We start from the raw sequence: 12,039 nt of genomic DNA, 5'->3' as shown, positions 1-12,039 counted from the left end.
AATTTCGCGTTTCTTAGCTCTTTCAGACACTTGCTTAAACACTTGCATTTCGAAAAAATGAGTGTTATTTATCGGTAAATTGTCTTTCTTTTCTCGCAAAAATGACGTGTTAATGATGTTCCTTTCATAGCATACGGAATAAACGAGTGATTGGTGTTCAAGGTTAATGCATTCTCGTGTGCGAACAGACTCGTGGTATAGAGTATAACGAAAAAGTTAAAGAGTACGTATGGATTATTTCGGTGCACGCAAAATATGATTAGCTTTTTTCCTTACCTTCTGAACTAATTGTAAGAAAATGTTTTCTAAGGATTTATATATAAATGTAAAACATAATGAATGTATCAGTAGTAATAAATTGCTTCGGTCTAACTTAAGTTTCAAATGGACCTGGAAGAGTCACGATGCTCTCGAAATATGTCTGTAATTATTTTTGATTGAAAAGAGAACTCGAAAAAGAGAGAGATCTACTTTATTTTTTGTTATTTTTACATAGGAGCGGAACGATCAAGTTTCGAGCCGAATTAAATTCAACAGATATTTCGTCGAGAGCAACGAATTCTATTTCTCTCTCGAAAGAGGGCTGGAGGGAGAAAAACATTCGGGAAGTTTCGAAAAGGGTGGGGGAAATTATTTACATTTTCATTCTCCCCTCGTCACTTGTAGCAGCTACTGCGTAACTGGTATTGGAAATTGTAGCATCCCTCGTTCTGACTGACGAAACTTTTGATGGGTCCCCGTAACCAACCTTTTCTTCCCCTTCTTTTTCTCCTTATTTTCTTTGACTTTATTTTCTTTGATGAACGAGTACTAGTTTTATACTTTTTTCCTCGATCTTTTCTCTCTTCCTTTTTGCAAAGAAAATACAAGTTTTGGAGTTTATCGGATATACGATTATTTAAAACAGTGAGTTAAAGGAAAGTAGAATACGCGAATATATATTTATGTATATGTGCGGTGCAATATGTGCATACATTAAATGTATATTATGATGAAACTTTGTAATCTCGTGACGAAGAGAAGAATTCCCGAGAGCGATTGCGATAAGGAAACGTGAATTCTAGAGTATCACGTGCACGACTAAGTAAGTTCGCTTGATAGAGATAAAGGATGTACTTCAACTTGGATATTATCGCCGCGATAAATAAACGCGACATTACTCGTACTTGCAATAACGTTTTCTTCTATAAAGATCTTCCATGGGATCATCTCATATTCTCACTAGACGGAAGCTCTAACTTGGTCCAACGACAAAACTATGGCGGCCATTTGTCGCGCCTTTTAAAGACGATCTATTGTAAAAGTTTGAAGATCTTGCTCTCGTTGCAAATTGCTTTTTGGCAAAATGAAAAATCAATTAAATCTTTTTATATTTGTTTAAAAATCCTTTTATATTTTGTTTATTTATTATTGTTTTAGGCGATGGAACTTGCAGAGACGTCGTTACGACGGGAGAATCGATGAGTGCTGTGCAAGCGCGTCAGGAAGAGGCAAGACGCAAAAGACGCAGGAAGAAACGCTCTGGATCTTCCTTTGTTTCTACTTGTTTTCAAGGTAAATGCAACCAAAAATATAGCCAAAAACACAACGTTCCGATTTTGTTATAATGGTATGTCTAATGCAAAAGAGATATCTTTTATCATATATTTATTATCATCAAATATAACTATTATATTTCGATGACTTAGCTGTTTTCTCTTACTTTCTTTCTTTCCATTCTATGACCTTTCTCAAGTTCGGAATGTTCGAGAAACTTACACGAGCTTCTAACTCGATAATCGATCGGTTGCTACTGCTAATCGATTTACGCGCGCACACAAGTATATACTTATTTACATGTACACTTAGATCTCCCTGTTCTCTTGTTTGTAAATAATTTCGAACATTCGTCTATTATGGGAACAGAAAAAAAAGAAGATTTGTAAAATTACAAATAGTTATAAAATGAAAAACAATAAATAAATATATCTAACATAAGTATAATATAATCAAATAAATTAGAAACATATAGTTGTGCAATATGAAGATTAAATCGATGTTACACTTGGTAACTATTGATTAGATTAGATTGAAAATTAATTGCAAGTACTTGTTTTTTTAACTCTTACATTGTATTTCTAACATATGATAATAATTATTATCTATCGTTGAGTTGTCCAGAAAATTTGTGCCGATTTAAGGATGGGTTAAAAAGTTTTGAGCCCATTTTATTTGAAACATTTCAGTACTTTGTTGAAAAATAAAAATAAGTTCGACTGAGAAGAAAATATATTTAAACAAATCCAAGTAACTTTCTAATCAAATTATATTTTGCTGGAAGACTTAAGTTTTCGACGAGAGAGAGAGAGAGAGAAAGAGAACGAATACTAACCGAGTTTGCTACCTTGCTGAGCTAGGTCATGTTGCGTCATCTCCGATCGATTTGCGATCCCATAAGCTAAAACTTTCCATCGCGTGGAGAGAAGAAGCATTCGTAACCCTTTAGGTCACTCTCACAAATATACATATAGAAATAAAAACGCTGAGAAAAGAAAAATATATAAATAGCATTATACGCGTTTAACGTTAGTAACATTTGTTCATATTTTTGTATAGTTTCCGATCGTTTTTGATCTCGCGTTGCGTTTAGCTTGTCTTATTTCAAGATCATCGATCGATGCATATGCGTTCGCATACGTGTATATGTTATTATTCGTTTTACTTGTTGAAGGAGGGGAGGAAGGATTTTAAGTATGTAACTGGTTTTGACGATCTACGTAGAACGTGAAAGCACATTATCGGCTTCTGGTTGCTAGGTGCCTACGGTGTTGCCGGATGCTCTCGTGTAATCTGCCGTGTTGTACCAACAGGAGTGGCTGCCTTTCAAGAGTAACAGAGAGAGAGAGAGAGAGAGAGAGAGAGAGAGAGAGAGAGAAATACGACAACGGCGTACCAGTTGTCACGAGGAAAAGGGTTGATGGGGAGAAGGCTTTGTCGGGTTTAGTTGGAGAACATTGGTGGGGATGAACGATGAGGGGTTACGGGAAACAGAATGGTAGGCCGATAGCTCGTTAGAGAAGGGAAAAGACGAATGGTATATACGCGTATACGATCGTGCAACGTTGCCATGATGGTACGTTGTTCGCGAATCAACCCCTTTTGACCTTGACATTGGCTTCTCCTACACGCAAGACACACACCGATTCATCATATTCTACTATATATCGACTCTTCTCCTCGCGTACACCACCACCACGACAACACCACATTTTCTCAAATTCTAATGAATCGATGCTAATAATTAATCGTATTTAATGCGATTCACCTTAGACATGCGAGGGTAACACAGCTGCAATGCAAAACTTCAATGGATTTATGGTGTTTTGATTAGAGATATGCACCACACGTGCTGATACCAATTGGTAGAAAGAAAGAAAGAGAGATGTTCGCTAAAATGGTTAAGACAATGATGGTATAGATCGGAGTTGGAATGATCTCTTGAGTAATTGTTCGGTAGGTAGGTGAATAAGGACAAGAAATTGTTTCATTTCATTAGAATGAAAAAGAGATGTCTTGTGTGTTGTATTCGTTTGCTCTTTCTATAATTAGTTTATTTGATTAATAATTTCTATTTGATCGTGTTTCAGATCTGTACAAATTGACAGGAGAAGTTCTTGGAGAAGGAGCCTATGCCTCGGTACAATCGTGTACGTCTCTGTATACAGATTTGGAATACGCCGTAAAGATCATCGATAAGATTCCTGGACATGCGCGTGCTAGAGTTTTCAAGGAAGTCGAGACATTCCACCATTGCCAGGGGCATCCTAATATTATACAGTTAATCGAGTTTTTCGAAGATGAAGAAAAGTTCTATCTCGTTTTTGAAAAAATCAATGGTGGTCAACTGTTGAATAGGATTCAAGAAAGGGTGCATTTCAGCGAGAGAGAAGCAAGTCAAATCGTCAGAGAGATTGCCAGTGCATTAAATTTCCTTCACAAAAAAGGTAAGATCTTGAAATTTGTATGAACAATCAATTGATGAACAATCGCTTTGTTTATCTATACAAATATATAAATATATTTTGTTTTTGTGTTTATATTCAGGAATTGCGCATAGGGATCTAAAACCCGAAAACATTTTGTGCGTCTATCCGGACAAATTAATACCGATTAAAGTATGCGATTTTGACTTGGGTTCTGGTATAAAGTTCAACAATTCGCTCTCCAGTCCCGTAGCAACGCCACAATTATTGACACCGGTTGGAAGCGCAGAATTCATGGCTCCGGAAGTAGTCGAGGCTTTTATCGGCGAAACCAATTATTACGATAAACGTTGCGACTTATGGAGTCTTGGGGTGATAATGTATATTTTATTATGCGGCTATCCACCATTCTATGGTAACTGTGGTACAGATTGCGGCTGGCAGAGAGGAGAAAATTGTCAAGCGTGTCAGGAGTTATTATTTACCAGTATTCAAGAAGGGAGGTATGAATTTCCTGACAAAGAATGGAGACATATATCTGAGGATGCCAAGGATTTAATTAGAGGCTTGCTAGTAAAGGAGGCTCACCAAAGGCTCAGCGCAGAATGCATTCTTAAACATCCCTGGATTAATCCTGGACCATCGTCGGTTGATAATAGCGAACAATCTCTTATCACGCCTCATATCATTAGGTAACGTATTATCCTCTCAATATATCTACACTGCTCAATGAATGAATCATGTTATAGAAGAAAAATCAAGTGCATTATTTTCCTTTTAACACACATTCCCTATTAAGTTGATTTTTTGACATTACAAATAACGACAAATAATTTTTCTGTTTTTCATATATATATATATATATATATATATATATGAGATGAAAATTTGATTCATATGCGACACACAGAACTTATTAAGTCAAATTAATAATAAATTAGTTTTAACACGCGTACAATTATCTAATTACAGAAGAAATAATTCTGCTCGAGAGCTCTCAGCATTTGCTGAGTCGGCAATGGCTGTGAATCGCGTGGTACTTCAACACTTTTCCATTAACTTGGAAGAGTTGGCGGAGAACAGGGAGCCAAGACTGTCTACGTCATCAACGGATGATGACAATCATCCTTACGGTCACATGTCCGACTCCAACAGTGAATTGTCGGAGAACAGCAGCAACAAACACGCAACACATTCTTCCAGCGAATTCGACAATAGTTCGCGTCAAAAATCTGGCTCAATTAATTCCAGCATCGATTTAAACGAATCTAAAATAATCGGTAAGGATCGAATAATAGGTAAAGATTCGTTTCAAATTTTTGGTCTCTCACCGCCTAGCGAGAGTAAATTAATGCAACGTCGTATCAAAGCACGTTCGAGTTTGATCGAATGTCAAAATAACAATCCTGTTATCGCGTCTCCAAGTGGCTGAAATTTCACGATTTTAATAAGAAGAGTAAGGAAGAAAGAAATAAATAATAACGATCTCTCCTTCTTAGAGTATAATTCGTCTTTGCTACTACTTTCCCTTTCTGGAATCGCAAAGGTGTAATATACTTTTAACAAACGGCTTAAAAAGAGTTACGATTTATTAGTGTATATAAATAATTCCTTCATTCGATTTAGAATGAAATTGGCTTGTATAAACAAAGAAAAAAAAACAAAAACAAAATATGATTAAAAAGAACAAAACAAAACGGAAAAAAAAATTATATATATTAATATTAATATTAATAATAATTATACTACGCGCTATTATACAACAGGACAATGACGGCGATCTAAAGGAATCTACGATTAATACAAATATTTCATATTATAGTTTTTCTGTATTTAAGCGAATACGAAACACGACAATTCAATTCATTGTTGCCCTTATTTCTTCTTATTACCTTGTAATTTATATTTTTATTTTCTTTGCCCCTCTTAATAAGAATATTTTTTCTTTAATTTAAGCTGTCAACGTCTCTCTCTACGCGCGATAATTCTATCTTCATGTAGGCGGTATAGTAGTATCTTATTTTATGTAAGAGACAAAGATTTTTTGCGATGTCATAGACGAAAATACATCAATGAAAATGAAAAGGTTGACCTTTTTTTCTAACATCAAGACGATAATAGTCTTTTACAAAAAATAAGATTTCTACGTTGGATACATTCCAACTCGTGTATTTTACTTTGTTACAAATCACCATTATTCATTCAATCATCCAAGTTGTAAACTTTTGTAAAATATTATGTCCCAAATCATCGATCTTTATTAGAAAAAAAAAAAAAAAAATAAATGAATAAATAAATAAATAAGAAATTGATAATTATACTACGAGTTGGAAGGTTTATCTCTAAGTATTGTATATGATGCATGCTTGTATATAACATTAAAGGAGAAAAAACGAAAAAGAAAAAAAAGGAAATATAACACTATCACTCGTAGCATGCAACAAGTAAAAAAAATCATATACATATATAACAAGAAAAGATTTTTAAAATTTATTTTTATTTATTTCAATTCACATTATTCTCTTTTAAGGGAACTACTTTAATGTGAACCATCAACGATAAACAACCAACATCATTCGTACTTGTGATGATGTGACCGATTAAATAACAGTTTCTCGTAGTAGTTTGTGTAAAACTTCTTATCGGATCTGTGTAAGACAATGTCTTCTGGCCTTTTTTACTAATCATTATAATAATAATGATAATACGTAAGAATGCATATGTTCATGTATTTGTATAGGAATTTGTATATGATACAAAGAAAAGAAAAAAGAAATGCCTGCGAAACTAACGTTGAAACTTTTATTATTATCATAGTCATCAACAAAAAGGAAACGAGACATCGTACTCTTTAATGCTGTTTCATTCGAATTTTACAAAATCCGAATCTTTTCAGTTCTTTATTTTTTGATCGAATTGATCGATAATAAAATAAAATAAAAATATAAATTGTATCTACATATACACATAAACATAAAGGAGAGGGCAATAAAAGAAAAGATTATGAAGGTTTTCTTCCATTATAATAATGACTGCTGAATTTGAACACGATTTAAAGAACGGAAAAGAAGGTTTTGCCTCGTTTATATGAAGCAAAAATAGTACATAAAAAAAAAATATATATATATATATATATATATATATATATATATATATATATATACACCGGTGCGCATCCTTGTAAATTATTATTGTCTTATGGTTTGCTCTCGTTTAACGATTACTAAAAGGGCGCTAGATCAGAAGTTTGTAAGAAAATTTAAAAAAAAGGTCCAAGAAAAGAGTTGGAGAGTGAGAGAGTGAGAGAGAAAGTGAGAGCGAGAGCGAGAGCGAGAGCGAGAGCGAGAGCGAGAGTGTGTGTGAGAGAGAGAGGGAGAGGGATAACAAAGCTTAAAAAATAAAAAATAAAAAAGGTAACAAAAAATACAAGGCGGGAAGGAAGATCGAACGAATGCCATTTTTATAGGTGTTTTAAGTATAATTGTAGAAGAAAAAAAACAATCTTAGTTTGTAAGAGACAAATTCACTTTCAGTAATTAAAAGAAAAAAAACATGAAAAAAAATAAAAAATGCAATAAAATAAATAAATAAATAAATAAAAAAAGAGAAAAACTTAACAAAAATTTGTACCTGTGTCATAAGTAAGTAATCCCCGTCGCAAAAATGAAAGATTTATAACAGGAGCGCACGACGATACAAGAGGTATCAGGAGGTTGAGTTGCTTACCGATCGAGATGATTTGATGGTATCTTACCGACTGTCGAAAATACTTTTTAATTACCTGAGATTAACGGGACGACGTAGCATCCGTCCGATCTCCAGCACCGACGCCGCGAAAAGAAAGAGGAATGATCAGCAAAGAGCCCTGATTGGCTGATAATTATTGCAGAAGATAAGTGACCAATCAGAAATTTCCAATTACCATATAGAAATGTATTTCACGCACACAAGCTTGCCCCCCGTCACACGTACGTAACTCGCCTTTCTTCATGACCACTCTAGTCAAGCTTGATATGATAATTTATTTATTAAATAAATAAAAAATTTATTCTATTTTACTATATTTAAGGTACACGTATATTGTTAATATTTAAAAAATAACGAAAAAAATAAAGACAATATGCACTATAAACCTTATCACAACAAACAGAAAAATACACATAATTTATTTATTAAATAAATTGAAAAACCGTTTTATTATTAATTATAATTATCCAATTAATAATTATTATTATCCAATCTATTTTTCTATTAGGTGTATACGTTCTTGTTTAATACTTACAAAATAACGAGTAAAACGATTTAAACTACAGAAACATATGGATTCCTATTGGAAATTAGAAAAACGTTAAAATTTTGATTTTGGATTGTGGCATTTAAATGCCTTTCACAGTATATATAGATATATTAAATATATTGATAAATACATTCATTAATACATTTTCAATTTAATATTCTATATAAAATTTATCGAGAAAATAAATAATTATGAAACTATTAATTATAATGTAATTAGCTTCTGTATTTGAAATGGATAAAAGGAACCAAGGAAAAAGAAAAAAGGATATGATATTAATTAGGGATTTAAAAGAAACTAATTACAATTATAATGTTTAAAGTAAGCGGTCTTTGGCTAGATTTTACTTGCAATGGAATGCATAACATATAAAATATGTTAAACATTATACTGAAAGTAAAATACCATTGCCCAGGTCTAACCACGAGGAGGTAACCGCTTCCGAAGACCCACGAGGGATGTGCATCCTGAAGATGTCCCCATCCGAATTAAATTGAAACAATAGAAAATGAAAGTCCCGAGAACGTTTTTTAATGAGCCCCACTCTTAGGCCCCATCCTAAGAGTTTTATTCGGAAAATCCTTACAATTACTATCGAGAATCAAGAGAAAAGTTGGAATACTAAATATGATAAACGAGGAGTGAAACATGAAAAGAATCGAGAAAATATCGAACCTATGAACAAATAAAATACATTAAAAATACATTAAAAATACATTAAAAATAATTATTACACGCCTGCGATGCTAAGGTAAGAAGAATAAATCGATTAAAACTATACACTTAATTATACATTTGATTTTCAATATATGCATATACGGGGATTATATAAGTTACGAATATTTTATATTTAATAATTTCCAATCCGTCTAAAATATAGTATTAATTACAGTATAATTTGCACTGATCCATGGTATCTATGAAAACACGAAAGTGCATAGCAATGATTTTTCTCACGAGAGATAGCGATGCAATATTAAAGTAATAAACATATTAAAATACTATCGTTTACCATAATTCTGTCGATTTCTGGTCCCCCTTTCACATAATTCATCCTACTAACAAAATATTAAAAATAGGATCGTTTGGAGTGGGTGGGATTTTAGGTAAAGACATGATTCTATCCTTGGGAGTAAGATAGAATCAAGGCTCGCGTGGGCAGGGTCGCATCCCTGAAGTAGACCTTTCTTCGCAAAGAAAGAATCTACCCGCTACCAATTGAAAAAAATACTGAAAATGAACCTGAAACAGAAAACAGAAAAATTAGTATAGATTTGCGAAGAACCAATGAATGCATCGAAAGCATATTCCTTTTCTAGATCAAAATCCAATACTTACAAATGCATTGGAATTAATTATATCCTGAAACAAAATAAAACGAAAATTAATTAAATATATAATATAATAATTGAATAAATCTTAATACCTAAAACAATAAAAGAGACATTAAAAAACATTATAAGATAATTAGTTTCTACGAATGAAATGAAGAATGAAAAGTGGGGAAATTGTGTGTAATAGAAAAATAAAAAATAATATGATATGGGGGCGGGAATTCGGGAATGGTATTGTACTCTATCATGATTTTAAAGTATTTTCTATCTTTTAAATGAAATATCATTTATAAAATCAAATTTTCTTAATACTCGATTTATTTTAAGGAAAAATTATGTTTGGTCTTTGGTGGGTGGCATGGCAAATCCAACGATGGTCACCTGTAACAAAAAGAAAACTATTTTAATTATTACCATTCTTAATAACCATTATAAATTATTGACGAGCAAAACAAAAAAATAAAACAATAAAAATATCAAATGACCAACGAGCTATTTTCAAAAAATTCAACCATTCTGTCGAACTTGAAAATAACTCATTAAGTCTGTAGTTGCCCTCTTGAGCCACAATTAAGTGGGGGCCTCTTCGGCTTTAAGCCTCTTCTTTCTTCAAGCCTACTGTCGGACATTCCCTACGTGCGAGCACGAAAAGAATCTTTGACCAAAAACGTCAATCGTTCCAAAAAGTATTCGCATAATTTGGCATATTACAACGATTAATGATATAGAATTAGAATCGTCCCTGATTCTATATAATAAAAAAACCTAACCGACCCTAACACAACCCTGAAAAAGAAAAATGTGATTAGTAAAACATCCTGAGCTTTTTACATAGAAAATAATGATTACCTTTTGGTCGAGAGATATCTCATCGCCGAAAGGAATATTATTAACCATGTAAAGTATCGATTCTATTCTAATACCAAACCGTTATAATATGCCAAATTATGGTCGTACAATTTAGAAACGACTTCAAGACATTTTCACCCAATTATTCTCAACTGCTTATTACACTAATATAAATGAAATACATTTCACATTACAATATATATATGAAATAATTCCATTTATTTTCTTTCATCATACATCTTATGCAAATAATTCCGATGTTCGTTTAGGGGGTGACTCTATTTATTAATTATTACAAAATGCATTCGCGTTTCCCGTTAGCTATCCTAGCTCGTGGACAATCAACGAACTTAAAAGTTCATCGACTGTGCACATATTACACGAGCACATTTAATCGAATGTCCGAGCAGTTAATTATGCTAATCGATGACCTAATAACACTTCGCACTTTTACTATCGAGTAATATAATCGAATTGAAATAAAAATAATACTAAAAATGCAATGCATTTCTTTGCAATATTTTTATTTAATTATTCTTTATATTAAATTATATAAACATTTCAAAGATTAAATCGCGATAGTGCGAAGTGCTAGTTATAATACTTAAAACTAAGTATCAATTCATCAAAGGTTTTGCGGATTTGATTTCGACTCTATCTCGTTCGAGATAGAATCGAAATAGAAATGAATTTCTTAAATGGTTGCAAATCCCTTTGAATCATGATACATAATGCATATTACAGAATTGTCACAAAAAAGATTTACAAGTCAAGCAAGATAGAATAAAAAAAATAATTTTGTGACAATTCCGTATAAAACCCGGAGGTGGGGACTCGCACTGAAAAGTGCAAGTATGCCACGTGCCATTCCGGGGTCCTACCTACTTATAATTAAAGTTTCACATTCGCTCAAAAAATACACATGCATACCCACCCACACACTCCACGGTTCTCACACATACCACCAGGGTGCAAAAGCCTAAACTAGAGAGCATGCCCCGGGGCACCTCCGACACCCTAGTTCAAACGCGTTTTCTAAATTTATGGGAGTACGTACCAATTGCTGTAATCGTCTGTCAAGGCTAGTGATTATTGCATAAATGACTAATGCAAAAATACAAGTATAAACTAGTATATATTGCATACTAGTTATATACGAGTATATCATAGTTTCCACAAATAAATGCGGTAACTCTACTATGCAAAACGATTGTTAAAAAAAAAATTTCGTATCGTACGCGTGACTCTACAAGTTATTTTATTCAATAACTTTAAAAAATAATAAGCGCGGTATTACGTATCGCGAAACGATGTACAATGCACATTCCTAACCGCACACACATGTGCAATGTACACCGTGCAATCACTAGCACAATGACAGACGCCAAATGGGGGGGAAAAACTTAAAACTAAACCCATACTAACCGTTTCTCACCCATACGTGTAACACCTGGGCACACGCATAAATGAGAACGCAGAAAGTATAGGGGGGAGAAACGGGGATTAGTATATTAGTTGCTGAAAATCCTAATCTAAGATTTGATTATTATATAAAAATGTTCTCTCATTAATCTAAGCGGGCTATGACTCTACAAGT

At 33.1% G+C, this 12,039-nt stretch overlaps 1 protein-coding gene and 1 long non-coding RNA gene across 3 annotated transcripts in view; both read left to right on the top strand.

Moving 5' to 3' along the window:
• Positions 1–6,753, top strand: part of LOC122516603 (MAP kinase-interacting serine/threonine-protein kinase 1-like) — a 28,146-nt gene extending 21,393 nt beyond the window's left edge. For both annotated transcript variants that reach the window (XM_043634545.1, XM_043634546.1), the window contains exons 3-6: positions 1,420–1,554; positions 3,627–3,983; positions 4,084–4,654; positions 4,935–6,753. In XM_043634545.1, the coding sequence (XP_043490480.1) occupies positions 1,420–1,554; positions 3,627–3,983; positions 4,084–4,654; positions 4,935–5,394 (1,523 nt within the window). In that variant the 3' untranslated portion in view covers positions 5,395–6,753. The remainder of the gene's footprint in view (positions 1–1,419; positions 1,555–3,626; positions 3,984–4,083; positions 4,655–4,934) is intronic.
• A 2,018-nt stretch (positions 6,754–8,771) lies between these two features.
• On the top strand, positions 8,772–9,261 carry LOC122516562. Its single transcript, XR_006303601.1, has 2 exons — positions 8,772–9,010; positions 9,152–9,261. It is a non-coding gene; the product is annotated as an uncharacterized LOC122516562 (long non-coding RNA).
• The last annotated feature ends 2,778 nt before the right edge of the window (positions 9,262–12,039 follow it).

The sequence above is a fragment of the Polistes fuscatus genome, unplaced genomic scaffold (genome assembly GCF_010416935.1).
Source record: "Polistes fuscatus isolate 324 unplaced genomic scaffold, CU_Pfus_HIC Scaffold2, whole genome shotgun sequence".
NCBI classification, from domain to species: Eukaryota; Metazoa; Arthropoda; class Insecta; order Hymenoptera; family Vespidae; genus Polistes; species Polistes fuscatus.
This window is presented reverse-complemented; position numbering and strand designations above follow the sequence as displayed.